Source organism: Jaculus jaculus, chromosome 1, assembly GCF_020740685.1.
Source record: "Jaculus jaculus isolate mJacJac1 chromosome 1, mJacJac1.mat.Y.cur, whole genome shotgun sequence".
NCBI classification, from domain to species: domain Eukaryota; kingdom Metazoa; phylum Chordata; class Mammalia; order Rodentia; family Dipodidae; genus Jaculus; species Jaculus jaculus.
Window position 1 is genome coordinate 294,092,413 of NC_059102.1, and position 25,870 is coordinate 294,118,282.

A 25,870-nucleotide genomic window follows, 5' to 3' on the forward strand; every position below is an offset into this window, starting at 1 on the left:
CTTTAATCAACCCATCTCATCTCTCCACTAAAAAAGCCTGTGGACTGAATACCTTCCTAAATTGGTTCCAGTATAAGCATATGCTGTGAAATTGGAAAGCTGGAAATTACTGACAGTAAGTACTGTCTTCAAGAGAAAAGCAGTGATTTTCATTAAGTATTGATGGTAGCTAGATGCTACAGCTCCTCAATGCATAATTTGTCTGTATTCCTTTTTTCACCCCTTCATCTTCACCACATGTATTTGTACCTTCTCTTAAAATCTTGTTGGAAAGATACTCCTTTTAGGAAGTACTCCTTGACTAACCTTCTGAGGCACTTCAATGGGACTTTGCTTAGGTACAAGTCACATTTTCTACCTCTGTTCCCTCTTGGAAACATGTAATGATACATTATAGGAAAAGTGCATTCATATGCAACTTACTATTAAATTTTCATATATATATATATATATATATATATATATATATTTGTTATGTTAACTGGTAGGATATATTACATCAAATGGCATTATACTTCATGAAGTAAATTAAAAAGAAAAAAGTCTCAAGAATGGAAAATAATACAATGATTAAAATAAATATTAATAAAAAAATTAAAGAAAATTTGTTGCCAGCCTGCAGAATTTTTATAGAATTATTATAAATTTATCATGGAAAAAAATTTTTTTATCAATGGGCATATAGTGGTAATTATTTAGTTTCTTAAAGTTTATTATTAAATTATGATATCATATGTCCACAAACAGGGATGTTAGACTCTAAGGTGACAAATTTTACATTTCTGATTACTATCAAAATGACCCAAGGAAAGTGTAGCTTAATACAGTGCATGTTTAGCAAGAATGAGACCCTGGATTTGATCTGCAGCATCCCACACATACACACACAAATTTTAAAAGATCAACTTAGTGCTATAAAACCTATCACCAAAGTGGCCAAGTAGGCCAAACATTCATCAGGTTACAAAGTATCAACGATCTAAAATCTATGATGAGCTTGTATTAGTGGTCTCAACACACACGACAAGAGGGGAAACACTGCTAGAACTACAACGGAGAGAAAGATCTTTGATCACTACATTTTCATATTGATTACAGAGGACTAGAGGTTGGGGGGGGGGAATAAAGCTACTGACAAGTCAGAAGTCCAAACCAATACAGGCACACCTTAGACAAGATTCTATTATGACAGCATAAAGATATATGGCCTTAGCCCAGTGTGGACTACATAGTGATACCCTTTCTCAAAAATAAGTTCTGTGCCGGGCGTGGTGGCACACGCCTTTAATCCCAGCACTTGGGAGGCAGGGGTAGGAGGATCGCCGAGAGTTCAAGGCCACCCTGAGACTACATAGTGATTTCCAGGTAAGCCTGAGCTAAAGCAAGACCCTACCTCGAAAAACCAAAAAAAAAAAAAAAAAAAAAAAAAGTGCTGTTGGGGAGGTGGCGCACACCTTTAATCCCAGCACTTTGGAGTCAGAGATAGGAGGATCACAGTGAGTTCAAGGCCACTCTAAGACTACATAGTGAAACCCTACCTTGAAAAACAAAAAATTCTGTTCCCTTATCCACAAAAGCAAATGTAATAGCCAATTCATGCCAAGGTCCCCTTAAGTCTACCTGCTATAAGAAAGCATACAGCAGGCTGAAGAGATGGCTTAGCAGTTAAGATGCTTGCCTGAAAAAAGTACCCAGGTTCAATTCCTCAGAACCCACATAAGCCAGCTGCACATGGTGGTGCATGCATCTGGAGTTTGTTTGCAGTGGTTAGAGGCCCTGGTGCACTCATATTCTCCCCGACCCTCTCAAGTAAATAAATAAATAAAAATACTTTTTAAAAAGGCATACCTGGAACAACATGTCCACAGAGTGAGAGCTTACGGTGCAGAGACAGGTCTTCTTGCTTACTGTTCAGTAGATCCTGTCGATTTTCACTAACCCACAGACTCAGGAGGAAAGTTAGGATGCTTGGATCCTCTTTAGCAAACAGGCAATAGTGATATTGAATATCTCGGCCACCATACAAATGGAAATTCCAAATAAAATACAAATGAAAGCAGTGACAAAGAGATCTGAGACAAAAAGTCACTGAAATATTTCCCAAGAAAGCAGTGAAGGGGAAGGGAGACTACACTGCCTTGGACAGTCTATGAGAGACTGGAACGTGGCTTTCAGCTTTGCTGGCTCACTACCTATGCAGTCTGGACAAAGAGAATGAACTTAGTCAAGGGCAGAGAGATTTACAAAGCTCCCAAGATTGATCTGTAAAGACTGAAAGATAATGAACTGATTTCTGGAGATTTTTTCAACTGGATATGCAAACAAATATTCAAATCACCCACCTATACAGACTTTCCATGTAGATAAGGTACATGACAAACCAAATTATAATCAGAAGGTTGCTCTGTGGATTCAAGGAGTCCACTGTGAATCAAATGTTCAGTGCTATCAGATTCTGCACTTTCAGCAAAGACACACATTTGCCACTTGCAATGAAGTAGTGGGATACATACAAGGGCACCTATTTCCTGAACTGTGTTTGGGTGGACGCAGGCTGTAACAGAAAATGAAAATTCTTCAATCAACTCCTATGGAACCTAGCATATTGATTTTCTATTGACTTTTTTAATTTTTAAAATATTTTTATCTATTTGCAAGGAGAGAGAGAGAATGGGCACACCAGGGCCTCTTGCTGCTGCAAATGAACTCTGGAAGCATGTACTACTTTGAGCTGCTGGCTTTATGTGGGTGCTGGCCTTTGCAAGTAAGTGCCTTAACAGCTGAGCAATCTCTCCAGCCCGCTGTATGCTTTCTCACAGCAAGTAAAGCTTAAAGGAACCTTAGCATGAACTGGCTATTTTATTATTAGAGTTGCTGTTTGAGAAAGTCTCATTCTATTGCCCAGGCTGGCCTAGTACTCAAAGCAATTCTCCTGCCTTCATCTCCTGAGGGAGCATTATAGGCATTAGCCTCCATGCCCGCTCATTTTTGTTTAAATAGGGGTTCAGTAAATTTTTTTGATGAATGTGTGTGTTCACGAGTATGAGTGCAAGTGCAAGAGATCACAGGACGACGTCCAGGTTGTCAGACCACGCCTTCCACCTACCTTCTTAGCAGAGTCTCCCAGACTCGGTGTAATTTCCCTTGTCCACTTCACTGCTAGCTGGTCTCCCCTCATCTCCCTGTTGGCATGCTGAGATTACAAAAGCCCACCATGGCCTCCGGCTTTTACATGAGGTCTAGAGTTCCAAATTCTGGTACTCAAGCTTGCGTGCTGATCATTTTATCTACTAAGCTGTCTCTCCAACCCTGGTTTTCTTGGACATTTTTTGTTTTGTTTTGTTTTGTTTTTCAAGGTAGGGTCTCATTCTAGCTCAGGCTGACCTGGAATTCACTATGTAGTCTCAGAGTGGCCTTGAACTCTTGGCGATCCTCCTACCTCTGCCTCCCAGTGCTGGGATTAAAGGCGTGCACTACCATGCCAGGCTCTTGATTTTTAATGTTTCATCAAGTTACAGTCTACTACTACTAACCTGAGAGCAAATCTTATGTCTTTAAATTTCTGCTACACATTTTTTTTGACTCGTGGTATATGCAATCCAAAAAGTTGAACTCACAGAATATAATCCTATTCATCTCATTTCCAAGGCTCATGGTAAGCCATAGTAATTAAAACTAATACTAGTTGGGCATGGTGGCACAAACCTTTAATCCCAGCAGTCAGGAGGCAGAGGTAGTAGGACAGAATACATAATGAATTCCAGGTCAGTCTATGCTACAGCAAGACTCTTCCTCATAAAAACAAAAATAAAAATATATAATAATAATATATGGACTGGAGAGATTGCTCAGTGGTTAAAGGTGCTCCCTTGCAAAGCTTCACAGCCCAGGATCAATTCCCTAATACCCATGTGAAGCCAGATGCACAAAGTGGCTCATGGATCCGGAGTTCATCTGCAGTGGCAAGAAGCTCTGAGGCACCCAATCCCCCCTTTCTCTCATTCTCTCTGCCTCACTCTCTCTGCTTGCAAATAAATAATTTTTAAAATACCAGGGCTGGACAGATTGATGCTACATAAATAAGATATAAGTGAAGGAGCTGGAGACATGGCTTAGTAGTTAAGATGTCTGCCTGCAAAGCCTAAGGACTTAGGTTCAGTTCCCCAGTACCCATGTAAGCCAGATGTACAAGGTGGTGCATGCATCTGCAGTTCAAACATGTGTAGTGGCTGGAGATCTTGGCATGCCCATTCTCTATCTGTCTCTGTCTGTCTGTCTGTCTATCTGTCTCTCTCTCTCTTTCCAATATATAAAATATTTTTTAGAAAGTTGTAAGTGAATTAAATCCAGAAAATTATTCAAATATGAATATCTCATAACTAAATGGAGTTTAATCCAGAGTGAGAAGTTTTAGAACATAAAGATATAAACATGGGCTGGAGAGAAGGCTTAGCAGTTAAGGTGCTTGCCTGCAGAGTATAAGGACCCAGGTTTGATTCACCAGGACCCATATAAGCCAGATGCAAAATGTGGGAGTTTGTTTGCAGCAGATAGAGGCCCTGACATGCCCATTCTCTCTCCCTCTTTCTCTCTCATTTTATCTCCAATAAACAAAATATTTTTAAAATAAATAAAGTGGAGAGCAATGAAGGAAGACACCTTATGTCAACCTCTGGCCTCCATGTACAGCCATACACATATGTCCACATACATACAAAAAAAAAAAAAAAAGAGCTGAGCTGGAGAGATGGCTTAGCGGCTAAGTGCTTGCCTGTGAAGCCTAAGGATCCTGGTTCAAGGCTCGATTCACCAGGACCCACGTTGGCCAGATGGACAAGGGGATGCATGTGTCTGAGTTCATTTGCAGTGGCTGGAGGCCCTGGTGCGCCCATTCTTTCTCTCTCTACCTGTCACTCTCAAATAAAAAATAAAAATAAACAAATTTTTTTTAAAGTTTAGGCAGTACAGACATAATTTGTCAAAAATCTTTGATGTACCAGTATACAAATAAAGGTCCTGTAGTTACATTATTAAACCTTCTACTATACTTCAGTGTTGGATCATAAAAATGTACAAATCTAGAACTGGTCACAAAGAAATAACCTGTAATTAACTTGGATATTAGTAGGAGCATTAAACCATGGTATAGTACATGGATAACATGCAAAAAAAAAATCTTCTTATACTGTAGTAATTATGTCCAAGACAGTGGTACTAAACCATGATTACCAGAAATGAAACTCACTTATTTTATATCATAGTAACAGTCTGGCATATTTGATTAACAAAGTTCACTTTCTAGTTGATTCTTTTTTTTTTGGTTTTGGTTTTGGTTTTCTGCGGCACGGTCTCACTCTAGCCCAGGCTGACCTGGAATTCACTATGGAGTCTCAGAATGACCTCGAACTCACAGCAATCCTCCCACCTCTGCCTCCTGAGTACTGGGATTAAAGGCATGTGCCACCACGCCCAGCTTTTTTCTTTTTTCTTTTTTTTTCTTCTTTGAAGTACTGAGGATTGACTCCTAGGCTTCGTGCATGCTAAGAGCAAGCACTCTACACTGAGCTGTACCCACAGTCCACAAAAGTTCACTTTCATTACCATAATAAAAACAATAGTCCCATGCTGCAGAATTCAATGTAGTTAGCTTGTTTCTCAAGAATATAGTGGCAAGAGTTTGCAAGGAATAAAAACACATAGGAGGCAGAATACTTGGTTTAAAATATCTGAAAAGAAAGACCTTTTATAAGAGAGCTGTGGTCGTTTAAATGTAAATGCGTATTCCCCATAGACTCCGGTGTTTTATTAAGCTTCTAACTTGGGTCTCCAGCCACTTTGCTGGAGGAGGTGTCACTGGGGGCAGATCCTGGGATCCAGCCCAAAAGTGTAGGGAGTAGGTTTGTGCTTTGGCAGTGTGGTGGTTTGATTCAGGTGTCCCCCCTAACCTCAGATGTTCTGAATGCTAGGTTCCCAACTGATGGATATTTGGAAATTAGCACCTCCTGGAGGCAGTGTATTGTTGGGGTTGGGCTTATGGGTGTTATAACCAGCTTCCTCTTGCTAGTGTTTGGCACACTCCAGTTGCTGTTATCCACCTGATACTGGCCAGGAGGTGATGTCCATACTCTAGTCATGCCATCATTTCCCTATGCCATCAAGGAGCTTCCCCTTGAGTCTGTATGCCAAAAATAAACCTTTTTCCCCCAACAGGCTACTTTTGGTCGGGTGTTTTCTGCCAGCAGTGCAAATATAGCTGCAACAGTAAAATGGTACCAAGGAGTGGGATCATTACTGCTAGAAACCTGATTTTGTGGCATTGGAGCCACTGGAGCTGATTTTCAGGAGGAATATGGAAGGATTTGAAATGCTGGCCTAAAAGACACCTTCCAGTGCTGTAAGTACAGCTTGATGGACCATCCTGGTCAGAGTTGAAAGACGTGAATGCAGTAAGAACTAGGGACTATGAGGTTTGGCTTATGAGGGTGAGAAAGAGCTTTGCCTGGACTGGACTACAAGCAGTTTGTGTGAGAGGTTTTCTGTTCTGGCCGTGTCCTGAGAACTTGTGCAGGGTTGCATTGCACAGAAATGGACTGGTGTGAGCAAAGAAATATAGTACAGAAAAAAATAAAATCTTTGGGCTGAAACTTCTGCCCATTCAGCTGCCATTGTTTAACAGATTACAATCATTGAGATTGGGCTGACCTGCAATGGGACAACAGGAAGTTCTTTTGAAGTCTTTTGGAGTGTCCTGTTCTTCAAAGTCGCTTTATCCCCCCCACCCCAGTTTAGCAAATTGGCAGCCCACCTGGCATTACAGATTGTAACAAATGCAGGAAAGAGTAGGTCATTAAATTTGCAACATGGTTTTGTATTTTGGAAATAGCAATGGGCAGTGTGAAGCAGGCTTGTTGGATTATCTGCATGGAGATGCAATAGAGCCATGAGGATGAACCACAGGTTGCAGCAGAGACCCAATGGACATGGCAGAACTATGAGATGGCTGCTAAGCAGAGCTGCTAGCACTGGATGAAGTTTTCCGGGACTGTGAGTAGCCTAGTTGGAGGGGCAGAATTGGAATACTTGTTGCTGGTTAGAATTATCGGACGTGAAGATTTGACACTGGTTAGTTGTTGCTTGGAGCTACAGAGTTTGATGTTTGTCCTAGTTGGTTTCTTTTTTTTTTTTTTCTTTTTTTCTTTTTTATTAGTTTTCTATTCAGCAAATACAGGCAGTTTGGTACCATTATTAGGTTCATCCATGACCTATCCCTTCCCCATTGGCCCCTCCTTGTTGAGGTATATGGGTCGTGCAGTGTGGAGTTAGCCCACAGTTATTGGTATGATAAATGTCTCTGCATATCATGACCCAACACGTTGTTTTAAAGATGTATTGGTTGAATATTTCTTTCCTATGCCAAATGCCATCTTTTGTTGTGTGAATATTTATTCTGTGCCATTATGAATTTGGGGGGGAGAGGAGTTGGTATTATGGCTCAGTTAAAATATCTTGGACAATGGGAATGTTTGAATATCACTGGAATTGATTAAAAACTATGGGACTTTTAAAGTTGGATGAATGAATTGCATTTTATATCATGTATGGTTATCATCTTATGGGGGCCAGGGGTGGACTGTGGTGGTTTGATTCAGGTGTCCCCTATAAACTTGGGTATGCTGAATGCTAGGTTCTCAGCTGATGAAGATTTGGCAATTAACGCCTCCTGGAAACAGTGTGTTGTTGGGGCGGACTTATGGGTGTTATAGCCAGTTTCCTCTTGCCAGTGTTTGGCACACTCTCTTGTTGCTGTTTTCCATCTAATGCGGGCCAGGAGGTGATGTCCACCCTCTGCTCATGTCATCGTTTTCCCCTGCCATCATGGAGTCTGTAAGCCAAAATAAACCTTTTTTGCCCCCACAAGGTGCTCTTGGTTGGGTGTTTTCTGCCAGTAATGTGAACCTGACAGCAACAGGCAGGTTTGTGTTTGCTGGTGGGGGTGTTTTGCTTGCTGCTTGGTTTTGGTGTTTGCTAGCTGTTTGGCTTTTTTGTTGTTTTTGTTTTTATTTTGTTTGTTTGTTTGTTTTCTCTACTTGGATTTCTGAAAGGCAGCCAGGTTCTTCCATCATTGATGGAACGTCCCCTGGATTTGTAAGCTTGAAATAAATCCCTTCCTCCCATAAACTGTGCCCGTTTGGAAGTCTGTCCCAGCAACTTGAAGCTGACTGCTACAATAGCTTTCTTGCAGTCATTTCTAACTAAAAAGACTCTTGGCCATTTGAATCATCAATGGACTACAAATGAAGCATTAATCCTCAGAAATTCAGATTCAATCTTGTTTTATATTGAACCAAACCAGGTTATTTGCATAATAAATAATATATCTTAAAACCTTATAGATCCTTCTTATCAGAGGAAAATACTCATTTGAATAATTCACATGGGAGAATAATATTACCTAAGTATCATGGTTCACATTAAAAATTTAGAATCTGCAAACAATAGGATTATGTATATTTTCTTTTTCCTTGGTTTTTTTTTGTTTTGTTTTGTTTTGTTTTGTTTTGTTTTGTTTTGTTTTTTGAAGCAGGGTCTTCCTCTAGCCCAGGCTGACCTGGAATTCACTATGTAGTCTCAACATGACTTTGTGCTGGGATTAAAGGCATGTGCCACCACACCTGGCTGATTATGTATATTTTCTAATTAGAAGATAATTAAGGACAGTTGTTTTTACACCACCTACATGTAAGTTTTATAAGATTTAACTACTGGCTAGTGGGAGTAAGGATTTAATTAGTAAATCTATTTAAAACACTCTACCTCTATGGGCTGGAGAGATGGCTCAGTGGTTTAGGCACCTGACTGCAAAGATTAATGACCCAGATTCAATTCCCCAGTAAAGTCAGATGCACAAAGTAGCGCATGTGTCTGGAGTTCATTTGCAGCATCTGGAGGCCCTGACCCACCCATTCTCTCTGTCTCTGATACACTCTCTCTCTCTCTCTACTAGGAAATAAATAAAATTTAAAAACCATTTAAAATACTCAACTTCTAAATGTTATTCTAAAATCAATTTTCTATATCCTAATTCACTGAATAGAAATGTGCTGAATAGCCAGCATGTCCTGGGCACTTTGGTCACTGTGACAGTATAAAATATACTGTCACCTTTAACACAGTTGACACATGGACCAAAATTCTAAACAGTCAAGACAATTATACCCTTGAGCAAATGGTTTCTTTAATTCTGTACTATTCCTTTAAGTTTATTTATACCCCAGGATTCATTCTCAGTTCTAAAATAAGAGAACAAAAAATTACCTACATAAGACAAAGCAAAAGAACAGAACTGCAAGAGAAGGGCTGTATTAGCTCTTAAATCCTGGTTTCCATTTGTATTCACTAGTACATCTAATGTTCAATTTTCTCTTCAAAGAAAACCTTGTTTTAAAAGAACAAAAAGTCCAGTCAGCTTTAACATGTAACAAAGTATGCCATGTAGGTTATACAAGAGTTAGCAAAAGATTAAAATTAATCTTTATTCTAAATTACATAATGCCATTCACCATAATCATGATCTTACACTTTGGTGTATGATACCTCAGGACAAATATTACTGACAGGTAAAACATTTTCCTTTGCAGTCTTAAGACAGTAGAGTTTTTACTAGTGTGCATGTTCATAATATGAATGTTAATTTAAGGAAATGCCACTTCTATCAACTAAATAATGTGTCTTCAAGAAGGGTAATATACTTAGGATGATCACTACATTGCTGCTACCCACAAAAAAAAAGGATGCAGTCCACTGGAGCGCTCTCTCAATACATCTACATGCACACACATATGTACATAAGTTTATATGGAACAAATGTATGTTTTGAGGTTCCTCTTCCTGTTTTAAGTGTTTCATTATTCTCAGTGTGATTCACATCAAGCATTACTGAGTACTTTCTGCATGCCTAGCTTTATCTCAGATGGAAGGACGATAAGAAGAAAAACAAGACAGTCTCTGCCTTTGGGAATCTTGGGTTCTCTTTCAGGGACCAGATAAAAAACATTATTAGGTAACTTATGAAGCTGGTGCCAAAGCCAATTGTATATTCCACATCTGTGCAGAATTTAAGATCATTGAGACATTTCCATGTAATTAATCCTGAGATCTTGAAAAGAACACATTATTTGCCCCATTTTAGCAATAAGAAACCAAAGGTTCTGGATTTTAAACAACATGCTTCAATCATACACACTATGAATGACAGAGTCGACTCAAGCCAAGGTTTCTTGATTTTAAACCCAGGGTTCAAAACAGCACAAGAACCAGGACGCCAGCCAGCCTTCTAAATACCAACCCGGTACCTAAGGAAGTCCAACCAAATGTCCAAATTAATGTCATTCTGCAAGTGCTTGTACTACCGCGTAATATGCGGGGCACAACTACCATTCCTGTAATCTTCGTGCCTTCTTTAATCTTAGTACCTCCTCAGTAAGAGCTCTGATCTCAGACCTGGGGATTTAAAATATAACAAAAAGCTGGCTTAACCGGGCTCCTGTGAATCTTAAAACTATAAAGTCTAGTTTCTCCTAATCTTTTGCACATGCTGGCTTCCCTCAGCATAACTCGCCCACCCCTTTTCTGGTATTCTTGCTCCAAATAACTACTTATTTTAAGATGGGAATGACTGACCATACCAAATGCTACAAGTTCGCCCCAATTTCGCACCCCTCGTCCCCAGACCCCTGCCCCAGACACCTTTCCCTCCCTCCCGATGGAGAAGATACCGAGTTCCGACTCTGCAGATCCCGTGGCGACGCTGTCACACAACACTGACAGATAGGATGTGACCTTTCGACTCCGTCCTTGGGGACGTCGGGCGGCGGGGCGATGCAGAACGGTTCCAAGCTGGGGGCCAGGGGTGCCCCGCGCGCGAACGCAGCTCCCGGCAACGCGCAGCCCGAAGCGACGTCGGGGATCACTCGAAGGATGCGGGGCGCCCGGGCGCGCATCACTCCGCCCCATACTCCTCCTGCCCACTGCAGGGGACCGGGTCCTGCAGCCAGTCCATCATCCCACCGCACCGGCGAGTCCGGGTCAGTCGGACCTTACCCAGGACCCCTGAGCACACGACTCTGGCAGCGGCAGCAGCGACAGCAGAAGCGCTGGCCACCCACCCGCCGTGCCCATTGCCGAAGACCCGCCCCCCGCCCCAACTCCCCCGGCGAGACTGGACCGCAGGAAAAAAAAAAAAAAAAAACGTTTCTATGGGAACCTCGGGCATTACGTGTTGCTCTCCCGCAACCAATCGAGCCTTCCCGCAGCTCCGGGCCCTGCTTTCCGCCCCCGCCTCCTTCGCAGGCCACGCCCCTTTCCTGCAGCGAGGCCCGCGCCTGCGCGCTGCGACCCGGCGCGCTCCTTCCGTGGCACGCGCACGCTCCCCCGGGGCCGAGGGAGAGCGAGCGAGCGCGCGCGCGCGAACCTGAGGAGGAAACGGCGCGGCCAGCGCGCAGGCCCAGAACCGCCCGAGCCCGGCTGCCGGCGACGCCCCAGAACGGAAGAGGGAAGTGAATCGGACGCGGCGCTGGGAGCCTGGGCCGGGCTGGGCTGGGCTGGGCTGAGTGGCTGAAGCCGAGTCCACCACGACCGCCAGCAGGAGAAGGAGGAGGATGTCGAAGAACACGGTGTCGTCGGCGCGCTTCCGGAAGGTGGACGTGGATGAGTACGATGAGAACAAGTTCGTGGACGAGGAGGACGGGGGCGACGGTCAGGCCGGGCCGGACGAGGGCGAGGTGGACTCGTGCCTGCGGCAATATCCTTGGCTCGCGCCCACCGCGGGTTCGGGTCCCGGATCCCGGTCCGAGCCCGGGCGAGGCCCGACGGCGAGGTCACTGGGTGGCCGGGGCCGCCCGGGGCAACTTGCCGGCGCCCCGGGATTCCTCAGGTGCGCCGGCCTCGGGAGGGAGCCGCTCCCCGGCCGACCGCGCCCTCCTGCGCCCGGGGGACGGCGCGGGCCTTGCGTTTCCTCCTTCGCGGGCACCCTAGCGCCAGGAACCTGTGCCTGCTCGTGTGTGTCCGCCCTGGGCAGCGGTACGACAGCTTAGTCCTTGGCAGGAGGGAGGGAGCGGTTTGCAGATTAAGGCCCCTGTACTTTTCAGCTCATAGGCTCAAAAATAATAATAGTAATTAGGGGGGGAAGAATTTGGCAAAACAAAGTACAGGTTGGACAGAATTTGTTGACCGGGCCAGGGAAGTTTTGGTGTCCAAAATTAACAGGAAGGAAGCTTGGAGACTTAACCTACTGAGAAAAAAAAAAAAAAAGCCAGTGGAGACAAGACAGGAAGTGCATGTGGAGAATCCTTGGAAATATTTAAGATAAACCCCGATGAATGAAAGAGATAAGTCATTGTTAAAAAGCATAATCTTTTTTTTCCTGAAATTGTTTCCATTTCAGTTAAAATATGGCTGTCAGTTCCTGGTTCCTTGGTTTGCATATTTGAATATTCATAATATGGTGTACCATTTCTGTCAGCTCTCTTAGAAAAACACAAGTGTTGCAAAACCGAAGTTGTCATTTTAGAAAAATCTCAATTTCTGATCTTAATATATTTCTGATTAGTCTTTGGTATAAAATGTTCTTTCTTTATGAATGTTGTACTAAATTGTAATGGAGAAACACATGAGCATTTAGTTGGTGGCAGTTTTAAGCAGCTTTAAACATTTATTAATACCATGTAGGTTTTTCTTTGATGACCTCAACTTTTGCTGTCAGTTGTTACTACTTGATTATTTTACATGCTGATTAGTTTTGTGTCTTTTCAAAAAAGAGATACATTTTAGATGTCCATACAGCCATATTAATAATCAATAATCAGCGATATATATTTTCTCAGACCTTTCCTTCAGAAGTGGTGAATCTTATTCTTTCTAAAAATATTCTTTGTGGTAAGTTATGTTTTATGAAATTAATGTATTTCGCTTGGCTGCTGAGGATCCCTAAATGGTTCTGCTGTATCCTTATAAATGGATCTGCTTTTTAGTCAATTCTGTTTAAAATACAAAGGTATGGCCTCGCCTTACTCTTGCTCTAACAAGACAGCTCTGGTTGGGTACTACAGACTGAGTGAGGAACAAATCGCTCTGTGGTTTTCCTTTTAGGGGAATGACTGTACATTCTGACAGTCTGATTGGCCTTCTGTCTCTAGTGCCTGCTAACTCCCTGGTACTCTAAAAGACTAAATTTAATAGGTAAGATTGAGCACAGTTTGAATAACCTTTATGAAATAAAAAGTAATAATAAGACAGTAAGCTGCTGCCTAAGGATAATATGAATTACGGCATCATCAGTGCTACTTCACCTCTACATTGAGATGCCTATGAAGATACTCAGATTGCCAGAGTAATCCGTCAGCGTTTCAGTTAATACAATTCCAGTATGTTTTGAGTGCGCCCCCCAACAAGAACCACATAAAATGGTGTATTTTGTTTGGTGATAGGCTGTATTTGGGGCACTTATAATTCTCTTGCATACTTTGGGGTTTCGTTAATGCCAACCTAGATAATGCATGTATTTCAATGGAAAGTGAAAGGTTGTCAGGCTGTTCGTTTGCTGACAGAACCAAGGACCGGTCTTTGCTTTATTTTTTTTAAAGAATTTTTATTGTTCTTTTAATTTCAGTATGTTACCTTTGACATACTGGAAACCAACACATTGAATTCCAATATCAAATGTAATGGCCATAGTAATTTTAGTACTATGCATAATGTCATCTTAAAACCCAACAGTTCCAACCAGTCATAATGCTGTCCCAGGGGCTGCCCTTTGCTGTTATCTCCTTAACCTCCATCACAGGAAACATGACAGCCGCTCTCCAGGCAGCTCTGAAGAACCCTCCTATCAACACCAAGAGTCAAGCCGTGAAGGTGAGTCACACACTAGAATGCATTGTTGTCTGCTGGTATCTCACTGTAGGTTAGGAAGACCCTCTGTGGTCTTGGTCAGAAAACATCTTAACTATGTACTGTCTGTGACACAGAAGGGTTTGTAAGGTAAAATTCTTGAGAGGTTAAAATTTCATATGAAAAAAATAGCACTGTAATGAATGAAGAGTTAGGTTGATGCTGCAGAGAGACCATCAATAGCATCATTTCTGTGTCTTTTTGAAAAGAGTGCACTCAGGCTGAATTTAAACAAAGGCCCAAATAAGTAAAGCTTTTACCAAAATATACAGCTGCTACTTGATCTCATAAAGTCTCTTAATTATGCAAATATTAAATATTAAGCATTAACAATAGAGAGCAAAGGCACATGTTGGCATTTTAAAAAAAAAAAGACTAGTACTTACAATGATTGTAATGGGGAGGCAATATGATGGAGAATGGAATTTCAAAGGGGAAAGTGTGGGGGTGGGGAGGGAGGGAATTACCATGGGATTTTTTTTTAATAATCATGGAAAATGTTAATAAAAATTTAAAAGAAAAAAAGACTAGTACTTAATACCCAAGGATCACAGTTACTACCTTTTGGTGTTGCTTTCTGCATGAAGTTTTTCTACATGTGTTTTTGTTCTTATAAAAATAGAATTTTAGGGACTGGAGAGATGCCTCAGCGGTTAAGGCACTTGCCTGCAAAGCCAAAGTATCCCAGTTTGATTCCCCAGTACCCACATAAGCCAGATGCACAAGGTGGCACATGCATCTGGAGTTTGTTTGCAGCAGCTGGAAGCCCTGGTGCACCCATTCTGACTGTCTGTCTCTCCCTCCCTCTCCCTCCCTCCCTCCCACCTTCTCTCTCTCAAATAAATAGAAAAATTTTAAATGGAATTTTAGCCAGGCATGGTGGCTTATGCCTTTAATTCTGGCATTCAGGAGGCTGAAGTAGGAGGATCAACATGAGTTCAAGGCTAGCTTGGGCTACAGAATAAGTTACAGGTCATCCTGGACTAGAGTGAAACCCTGACTTGGAGAAAAAAAAAAGGGGAATTTTATAAACCTGTTTTTCAACTGTATTGCAACATACAGGAACGTTACTTAGTAGTAAGTTTATTTCTATCACATTTTTAACAGCCAGGATATTACATTGTGTTGTGTTTTGTTGTGTTTTTTGATGTAGGGTCTCACTCTAGCTCAGGCTAACCTGGAATTCACTGTGTAGTCTCAGTGTGGCCTCACACTCAAAACAGTCTTCCTACTTCTGCCTCCCAAGTTCTGGGATTAAAGACCTGCACCACCATACCTGGTCAGGAAGATGTATTTTATAGATGACTGGTCTCCTGTTGTCATGTATTGAGAGGGACTAGTTTGTCCTGCTATATATGATACTGAAATCAATCATTCAGGTAAATTTGAAATAGTTCATTTCAGTAAATTCCCAGAGGAGAACTAGAGCAAAGAATGCACTTTTATTCCCCTGCCCATCCCCCCCCAGGGTCGTGCTCTAGCCCAGGGACCCTCTTACCTCAGCCTCCTGAGTGCTGGGATTAAAGGCTTGCTCCACCATGCCTGGCTAAGAATGCACATTTTTTTTCACTTTTTTTCTTAATATATATATATTTTTTTTAATTTTTATTAACATTTTCCATGATTATAAAATATATCCCATGGTAATTCCCTCCCTCCCCACCCCCACACTTTCCCATTTGAAATTCCATTCTCCATCATATTACCTCCCCATTACAATCATTTTAATTACATATATACAATATCAACCTATTAAGTATCCTCCTCCCTCCCTTTCTCTACCCTTTATGTCTCCTTTTTAACTTACTGGCCTCTGCTACTAAGTATTTTCAAGGAATGCACATTTTTTAAGGCTTTCACTACACAAAGTATTGCTGGGTTTCTTCAGAAACATTGTACAATATACAGCACCTGCAGCAGTCTTGCACCAGTTCTTTGTTTCCCCCACTAATGCTTGAGGACTTCGTACTTGGTTACTATTCAGGGTTTACAAGGAAGGCCAAAGCATCAGCCTCACTGTCAGGAACTCAGGAATCTCCTTAAGAGAATAGTAGCAAATAATAGCTTATGTGGATGCCTAGCAGGTAGCTAGGCAACACAGATTGTTATAAGAGATTTTTCTTTATTTTTAAAAGTTGTTAAGAACGTACAGTTTTACCCCCTTCTGCTTGTATGTGGGTGGTTTTTATCCCAGCTTGTGGGTGGGAGGTTATAACTCTACATGCAAAGATATTTTCTAAATGGAGTAATTGCAGTCTTTAAAGATAACAGTAGGTGGTAGAAACATTCGATAAAACCCTGACCAAAGGAATACTGAAGATACCACTTTGTGTTGAACAGAAAGAGAAACTAATTGTTGAAAGAATCAATTAAGTGTTCCCTTTGCTTGCATAAATGGGTAAAATAGACCTATGCTTTGGGAGCAGAATTTACCAAAGGGGAAAAAAAGGATTAAAAATGAACATAAAAAGAAAAATTTTAAGAAGAAAAGGCAGAATTACTTTTGAAGGCTAGTTGAAGGTGAATTATAAATCAGTTTCCTTCTTTTAAGACTAATGCCGGGCATGGTGGTGCACGCCTTGAATCCCGTCACTTGGGAGGCAGAGGTAGGAGGGTCATCATGAGTTCCAGGCCACCCTGAGACTACATAGTGAATTCCAGGTCAACCTGAACTAGAGTGAAACCCTACCTCAAAATAAATAAAAAAAAGAAAAGATTTAAGAACAAAAGTTAATACTTAAATGTTTTAATAAATTGTAAACTTAGCACCTCAGGCTGTTTGTAAATCTTGGATCTATCTTCAGTTCTTATCACATGACTGCTGTCATGCTAAACAGAACCAGCCTGTATTGTGCCATCCCTGCTTTTGCCTGGTCCCCTTCCCTATGTCTGTTCTCAACAGAGAGGCCAAAATAACCCTACTAAAATGGGAGTCAGATTATGTCACTACTCTTAAGACCTCCACTGTCTTCTCTTCCCATAGAAAAAGCCCAAGTCCTTCCAGTGGCTTGCAGGTCCTCACATGTCCTGCCTTCTCTACTTTTTGGAGTTAACACTCCTGCTCCCCTTCCCACTGCCCAGCTCTGCCTGGTTGGACCTTCAATCACATGAACCCATGCTAACACCACTTATTCTTTGGTCCAAAACAACCTTCTATAAATCCAGTGGTTTTGCTCATGTTCTCCATGTCTTTACTCAGTTGTCACCTCCGTGTGGCCTTTGTGCAGTTGTAGCCCTTCACATGTAAATGACTAAATGTTTTGTTATATATTTATACTCAGGATCGGGCAGGCAGCATTGTCTTGAAGGTGCTCATCTCTTTTAAAGCCAATGATATTGAAAAGGCTGTTCAGTCTCTGGACAAGAATGGTGTGGACCTGTTAATGAAGTATATTTATAAAGGTTTTGAGAGCCCATCTGACAATAGCAGTGCTGTGTTGTTACAGTGGCATGAAAAGGTAAGTTAACAAATTATTCTATCTGTGCCTTTATGATAGAGAATAACTGCCACCTGAACAACCACATTGACTTGATGGTACATCTTTATTAGTAGTAATAAAATGCATGAAAATGGAAAGTTCAGGTTTGTGTTGCCTAGCCTTGATCTCAGATTCTGGTTTGTACTACATGTTTGTTCACACATACTTTGTAATTTTTTTAAATTAAACATTGCTTTAAATGTTGAAGTAAGTGAAAACTTTGTAAAAGAAAATGAATAAAAACCAAGAATCTTCTGACCAAAAGGTTGAAATAACCCAATATGACTGACAAATAAGCCATGGTCTATACATACAGTGGGATATTACCCATGAGAAGGAATTAAGTTCTGATATGTGCAAAAATATGAATAAACCTAGAAATACACTTAAGTGAAATAAGCCAGACACAAAAAGGACAAATACTTGCTGTTCTGCATAGATGAAATAATCTAATATAGGCAAATTCAAAGGACAGAATCACTGGAGATGCTAATCAGGTTCTACAGAGGGTTGTTAATGGGTAGAGTTTCTTTGGGGTTGATGAAGAAGTTAATAAATTGCCTGTGCAGCATTGTAAATATAATTGATACCTCTCAGTTGTACATTTAAAGATGGTTAAATTGGAACTGGGCATGGTAGCACATGCCCTTAATACCAGTAGCACTCAGAAGGCAGAGGTAGGAGGATTCCCATAAATTTAAGGCCATCCTCAGACTACATAGTCAATGCCAGGTCAGCTTGAGCTAGAGTGAGACCCTACATTAAAAAAAAAAAAAAGCCGGAAATGGTGGTGCACACCTTTAACCCAGCACTCGGGAGGCAGAGGTATGGACGATCACCATGAGTTCAAGGCCACCGTGAGACTACAGAGTTAATTCCAGGTCAGCCTGGACCAGAGTGAGACCCTACCTTGAAGGGGGGAAAAAAAAGAAATGCATGGTTAAAGTGGAAAATTTTATTACATGTTTTACCACAGTTTCTTATAAAAAGAAATTTTTAAAATCATAAATGCTTATTTCCTTTTTTATGCATTGTTTAAAAAAAGAAGAAGAAGGTCTGAGGGTGTTGGTCAGTGGTAGAGAGCTTGTCTAACCTGCCCACAAACGTGAGCTTGATAAAAGTGTGGGAGGGGCTGGAGAGATGGCTCAGTGGTTAAGGCATTTGCCTGCAATACCTAAGGAACCAAGTTTGATTTCCTAGTACCCACGTAAAGCCAGATGCATGCAGTGGCACATGCTCCTGGAGTTTTGTTTGCAGTGGTTAGAGGTCCTGGTGTGCCTATTCTTTATTTCTCTCTCTTCCTGTCTTTCTCAAATAAGTAAAATTAATTTAAAATTAAAAGTCTTACCGGGCGTGGTGGCGCACGCCTTTAATACCAGCACTCAGGAGGCAGAGGTAGGAGGATCGCTGTGAGTTCAAGGCCACCCTGAGACTACAGAGTTAATTCCAGGTCAGCCTGGACCAGAGTGAGACCCTACCTCAAAAAAAACAAAAAAATAAATAAATAAAATTAAAAGTCTGTGGGCGTGCTTGCTGTAATCCTAGAATGTGGGAAGCAAAGGCAGGAGGATCAGTGCAAGTACAAGGATTTCTGTTAAGTTTAAACCCAGCCTGTCAGCATGGTGAGTTCCAGGCCAGGCAAGGCTACATTTAAAAGACTTTGTCTCAAGAAAGACAGAAGTAATTTTGAGTTCTCAATAAAAAGTAAGGTAATTGTTTATACCCAGCTCTTATACTGGTAAAATATAAGCAGTAACATTTAGTGAAAACTGCTGTTTAGGGATGTAGTCACTAATACTCTTAACCTCTAAGCCATCTCTTCAGCCATTCACTAACATTCTTAAAATTCTCAAAGCTCAGGTCTTTGGATTATTGTCATAAGTTTGAGTAAAAACACCTATAAAATAAAAATAGGAAAATGTGTTGGGGGCTTCAGTTAAGTCAGTTTTGTACACTATCAAAAAGTGCTCGGGGGGCTGGAGAGATGGCTTAGCGGTTAAACACTTGCCTGTGAAGCCTAAGGACCCCGGTTCGAGGCTCCGTTCCCCAGGTCCCACGTTAGCCAGATGCAGAAGGGGGCGCACGTGTCTGGAGTTCGTTTGCAGAGGCTGGAAGCCCTGGCGCGCCCATTCTCTCTCTCTCCCTCTACCTGTCTTTCTCTCTGTGTCTGTCGCTCTCAAATAAATAAATTAATTAATTTTTTAAAAAAAAAGTGCTCGGGCTGGAGAGATGGTTTAGTGGTTAAGGCGTTTGCCTGAGAAGCCTGAGGACTCATGTTCAACTCTCCAGGTCCCACATAAGCCAGATGCACACCTGCAAGGTTTCACATGCGCACAAGGGAGCTCACACATCTGGAATTCAGTTGCAGTGGCTGGGGGCCCTGGCATGCCAAGTGTGTGTGTGTGTGTGTGTGTGCGTCCCACCCCCACATTAAAAAAAAAAAAAAAAAAAGACTAGTCTTTTGGGCTTGCCTCAAAAAAAAAAATTTTTTTTTTAAGTCCTGGCGTTTTGGGCTAGAGTATCCATTCCTCCCAGTGTTCCCAGTATATTCCTCATCTGTGCCTGTTTCTATCATCGTCATGAATAGTAGTCCTGTGCTCCCTTTCACTATGAAGGGAACCAGTGTGTGCAGTAATTCATATGGCCATTTTATTCATGGAACACTTCTGTTTGCTAGGCACTGTACCATTGATTTGCAGTTCATTTAATCCTCAAAACAATTCTGAAGTATGTTAATTTGGGGGGGAGATTATGTGTGAGTGTGGACACACACATGCCCTGATAGAGGTCAGAGGACAGCTTTTGAGTGCCAGTCCTCCTTGTTTGAGGTAAGGTCTCTTCTTTTCACTGCTATGTTTGCCAGCCTAGCTGGTCTGCAAGCTGCCAAGAAATTCTCCTTCTTTGCTTCCCATCTCCTCATAGGCACACTGAGATTACAGAAGCCAAGTATAGCATCTGACTTTGCGTAGGCAGTGGAAGCCAGACTCAGTGCTCATGCTTGCATAGCAAACACTGTACCCACTGAGCCACTTCCTCTGCCCTATAAGCATTTTGTTATCTTCAATTTATATGTGAATAGCCGCCTTTAAAACTCAAGCAAACTTAGGTCTGGTATAACCTCAAGTTCATAGTATCAACTGGGAACTTCAGTAGTCCAGACATTCTTCAAAGATTTTTTAAAGCAGTCTCATTCTAGCCCAGGCTGACCTGGAACTCACTCTGTAGCTCACACTAACCTCAAACTCACAGCAGTCCCACTTCAACCTCCAAGTGTTGGAATTTAAGATGTGTACCACCACACCCAGCTGCTTTTTAAGCAGGGTCTCAATCTAGCTCAGGCTGGCCTCAAACTCATGGCAGTCCTTCTACTTCAGCTTACCCGAGTGCTGGGTTTGAAGGCATGTGCCACCACCACCCCCAGCAAGATATTTATAAATATTAACTCACTTAATTATCATTAAAAAAAAAAATACTGGAAAGGGCCTGGAGAGATAGCTTAGCAGTTGGGATGCTTGCCTGCAAAGCCAAAGGACCCAGGTTCAATTCCCCAGGACCCATATTAACCAGGAGTACAAGGTGGCACATGTGTCTGGAGTTTGTTTGCAACATCTGGGAGCCCTGGTGTGCCCATTCTCTACCTACCTCCCTCTTTAAAAAATATGTGTGTGTGTACACACATACACACACACACACACATACATACATACATACATATATACATACATACATACATACATTGGAAAAGGGGCCTGTCATGGTACATACTTTTAATCTTAGCACTTGGGAGGCAGAGGTAGGAGGATCACTGTGAGTTGCAGGTCATCCTGGGCTAAAGTGAGAACCTACCTCAGAGAAACAAACAATACAGGTAAAGCGCATGTTTGATTCTCCAGGTCCCACCCAGCTGTACATGGTGGTGCATGTGTCTGGAGTTCATTTCCAGAAGCTAGAGACCCTGGTGCACCCATTCATATTCATATTCAACCCCCTCCCTCTCCCTCTTTCTCTCTCTCTCTCTTTGTCTCTCTCTCACAGACACACACACACAAATAAAAATAAATCTTAAAAAAAATACAAGAAAGGAAAACTACTTTGTAGGTGAGAAAATTGGTGGTGTGCGGTCAGTCTTCATTTCTTTTCCCTCCCTCTCCCCTCGTCCCCCCCCACACACACTCCCCCCTCCCCCCCCCCCCCCGCCCAGGCGGACCTGGACTTTCATCTCAGGGTGGCCTCAGTCATGGCAATCCTCCCTCTGCCTCAGTGTGCACTACCATGCCTGGTTCAGTCTTCTCTTCATCTTCACACCAGTGACAAGTGTTTGCCAATCTTTGAGGTTCTGCAAGGGCGGGGGGGCGGTGATGTAGTATGTATGCATTGTGTATGCACGTGTGGGCAGATATGCATGTCATGGCAGGTGTCCTCCATCTAATTTTTGCTTTTGCAAAACAAGATGAGTCTCTCACTGATTCTGGAGCGAGGTGTTTTTCAGTTGCCCTGGCTGACCAACAAGTCCCAGTAATCTTCCAGTCTCCACCACCCTCAGCACTGGGTACAGGTATACACAGCCATGCCCAGCTTTTGTGTGGTGCTAGGGCTTGAGCTTATGTCTTCATGCTTGTGTAGCAAGTACCCTTCCCCATTGAGCAGCCTTCTCAGACCCCAGTCCCTCAAGTCCACCCAACCAAGGTGTCCCCATGCATCCCGCAATTGTTGCTAGCGCTTCCTAGTTGATCTCCCTTCCACCTTCCTCAAATCTGTCCTCCACCCACTCCCCAGAATGCTGTCTTTAAAACATGAAGTTATGTTTGTAGGCCCATGTTTCCAGGTATGGTTTCATTTTCCATGCCATGCTTTTCTTGGGTATAGTAGTGCAGTCTTTTCCCTAAATGCCCTGTCCTGTCTCACTCCTCTGTGTTTGTCATGGTTTTCTGGTATCAGTCCATCTTCTCTGTATCATGTTTTATTTTTCTCTGGGAAGTCTAGCCTGAAACATTGCTCTGATGTCAGCCTGAGTATATACCTGCCCTTTCTGTGCCTCTGTAGCACCCGAAGCATGACTCTTACCTTTTTGTGCATATTAAAAATTTCTGTCTCCTCCTAGTCGATCAGAGTATGGTGCAATCCAGCACAGTACTCACATACAGTAGTACTGAGAAAGTTGATTTGTTTGTTTGGTTTGGTTTTTTGAGGTAGGGTCTCACTCTGGCCCAAGCTGACCTGAAATTCACTATGTAGTCTAGGGTGGGGGGGACCTGGAACTCATGGCAGTCCTCCTGCCTCTGCCTCCCACAAGCTGGGATTAAAGGTGTGTGCCACAACACCCAGCTTAAGAAAGTACTTTTTTTAAAAATTTTTATTTATTTATTTATTTGAGAGTGACAGACACAGAGAGAAGGACAGATAGAGGGAGAGAGAGAGAATGGGCGTGCCAGGGCTTCCAGCCTTTGCAAACGAACTCCAGACACGTGCGCCCCCTTGTGCATCTGGCTAACGTGGGACCTGGGGAACTGAGCCTCGAACCGGGGTCCTTAGGCTTCACAGGCAAGTGTTTAACCGCTAAGCCATCTCTCCAGCCCGAGAAAGTACTTTTTGAACAGAAATAAACTACAGCTTCCAATTCCTAATACTCCTATCAGTGTTTCAAGTTAAAAGAGTCAGGTTTAGAGTTTGTAAACTTCTTAGCTCTTAAGTATCTTCTTAACCTTGGGAAAAAAGAAAAGACATCAGACTGTCTAAATGGAAGTTGGAGTGACTTGTCCCAATTTAAATTTCTGTCTGTGGTGAGAGTGGGATACACAGACTGTCCTAATTTAAGAACATTGTGCTACAGACGATTCAAGACCTAATTTGGAAACAGGGTCCTAGAATATAAGCTCACAGGGCGGGGGTGTTGACAGGTTTGTCTTATTGTTACTTACTAGTGCCAAGGTCAGTGCCTCCCACATAACAGGTACTCAAGAAGTACTTAGTAACTGTAGTGAGCTCACAGTGTTTTGCTTGACCCTTGGTGATCTTGTGAACATACATTTGCTTTCTTGCAGGCACTCGCTGCTGGAGGAGTAGGGTCTATCGTCCGCGTTTTGACTGCAAGGAAAACTGTGTAGTCATAGTCCAGCCGGAACTGGACATCAGTCACAGGAGTGGGAGCTGCTGGTACAAAGACCAAAATGACCAAATGCCACCGCTGCCCTGTGGGTAGCGTCTCTTTCTCTCAGCTTTGCCTTCTTGCTTCCTTTTTCATATCTGTACAGAAGAAAATTACATATCCATTTTCCTTTAATGAAAATTTGGATAATATAGAGGAAATATTATTTCAATAGGAGTGTATCATCCTTTCATAGCCATTTCAATGATGTGGATGCCAGTCTGAAATTTATATACATGTTTAATTGTGCACTTTTTAACTCATACTGGTTGATTTTTGTGATTTATTTTTGGCTGATACTGAGGGATCTGATCAGAATTTGAAACCAGTTTCCTAACTCATTGGTAGTCAGGAAATTGTGTTTTGTTTTGTTTATTCAGACTGGCAGCTATTTACATTGCATAACTGGACCATGCTTCCATTATTTAAGCAAAATGTGTTTCAAGAACAGGTGGATGAACTCCACTCCCAGTTTCCAGCTTTATTTCTGCCTGATGATGCTGAATGTAAGTGTGCTGCTTCCTTTCAGTGTCACTTGTCTCCTGGCCTCACCATCTCTTCATGGCCACCCAGGGTACAGAGCAAGCGCTCTACACAAACATGTTTATAAAATGTCAGAGTCTGTTTGATGTGAACATCAAACTTTGTTCCGATAATGTGGCTCCATTTGGGGAAACTAATACAAATCTGAAAGGACTCAGAAACTATGGTATAATTCAAATTCTAGGCAGCCTCTGAATGAAATACTACTTTCTTTAGAAATACAGTAGCTGCCTTAAACATTTATACAAGTATTTATATGCCATTTAATATGCCCTATGAATGTCTTCAGTGTTCTTCAGGTAATTGGGATCCCAGAAAATTGGTTCAGATCCAAACAAATACATGCTCTGTGTTTCAGCTCAGTGTTTTTTTAAAAAGCAAAAATGCCACACTGAAAAATTGTTTACTTTGTTGGACAAACCAAATTGGTTCTCAAAAAATGACCGGTGCTTACAAAAAGTTATTATTGCACAGTAGTTCCAAAACAACCCACCCAGACACATGCGGCCAAGAGGGAACCAGCTTGTGTTAGTGTTTACTTAAAATGCCAGTCTCAGTCACTGACTTGTATGGGAACTGGTGCAGAAATTCTACAAACTCTTTGCTGTTTTTGATATCTACTTTTTGTTTTGTTCTGTTTTGTAAAAATGATAAACCAGAAAATAAATTGTCAGTGTTGAATAATTTATTTTTCTTACTCAAATTCTTACAAATGTATATCCACTTAAGAAGAAAGGCATCCTAATGGTACTGCCATCATATATGTAGATAGGATTTACAAAACTGCAAGCTATACAAATCGTGGAGGGAGCAAGAAGAGGGAACACTGACGTCAGCCCAGCCAAAGCCTTCAGGAGACTGCTTAGTCCTCCATGCTGGTGGGTCCACTGAGCAGCTACAGTTTTGTCCTCCCTTATATGTATCTATAGAGCAGCTTCTGTCTGCCTACAACTGAACCTAGCTAAATTTCTAAGTTAAAGCTGTGAAAGCTTTTTCTGTGACTTAGAAGCCAAGCAGTCCGCAGTAGAGGTGGTCGAGTCAAGATAGCCTACCCACTTTAAAGTACAAAGGGAAGAGTGCAGGGCTTTGTCATAGATCCTCAGTTCCACTTCCATGACTGAAGTGCTAGTGACAGTTCTGGAGTTTCATCATCTCTACTCACAAGAGAAGTTGTGTTCAAAAATCCGTCAGCCTGTCAGCTTTCCTCTAGAAGAATAGTAAAAATGTAACAAGCAGTACAGCATAGGAGTTGAACCAGGGTGGTACTAGCTGAAAATTGCTTCGACTGATGCATCCTGGCTGTTTGTCCAGGTTGTAGTAACCGACACTCCCCCTGTGGGAAAAGTAGGTAAGTGCCCAGAGGGTCTTTTCGCACAGAAGTGGTTCTTCACTTACCACCCCCTTTACTTTAATCTTACCAGTTTTTGGTTTCTTCCTGAGACAGTCTTGCTCTGTAGTGCAAGCTAGCCTGAAACTCAGTGACTCCCTTGCTGCAGCTTCCTGTGCTGGGATGCAAGCGAGTACTACCACTCCTACCTTGTTTCCTCCATTTGGCATGTTCGTGTGCTGGTGTGGAGGCCAGAGGACAAGCTCGGGCGTCATGCTTCAAGCACCAGCCAGGTTTTTTGAGATGGTCACTGGCCTAGAGCTTACCAAGTAGGTTAGAGTGGCTGGTCAGTGACACCACCCCCCCAGGGGTTTCCATCTCCCCAGCACTGGGGTTTCCAGTTAGTGCCAACACACAGCTCTTATGTGG

General features: G+C 42.2%; 2 protein-coding genes across 3 annotated transcripts in view; one reads left to right on the top strand and one right to left on the bottom strand.

Moving 5' to 3' along the window:
- The window catches only part of Rgl1 (ral guanine nucleotide dissociation stimulator like 1), a 294,134-nt gene extending 283,220 nt beyond the window's left edge, over positions 1–10,914 (bottom strand). For both annotated transcript variants that reach the window (XM_045146643.1, XM_004658715.2), the window contains exon 1: positions 10,776–10,914. The gene's annotated coding sequence lies outside the window, so the exon portion shown is untranslated. The remainder of the gene's footprint in view (positions 1–10,775) is intronic.
- A 606-nt stretch (positions 10,915–11,520) lies between these two features.
- Positions 11,521–24,798, top strand: Arpc5 (actin related protein 2/3 complex subunit 5). Its single transcript, XM_045141887.1, has 4 exons — positions 11,521–11,800; positions 13,839–13,911; positions 17,229–17,405; positions 23,468–24,798. Exons 1-4 carry the CDS (start codon positions 11,658–11,660, stop codon positions 23,528–23,530), a joined length of 456 nt encoding a protein of 151 aa, XP_044997822.1. The 5' UTR covers positions 11,521–11,657; the 3' UTR covers positions 23,531–24,798.
- Positions 24,799–25,870: the final 1,072 nt, after the last annotated feature.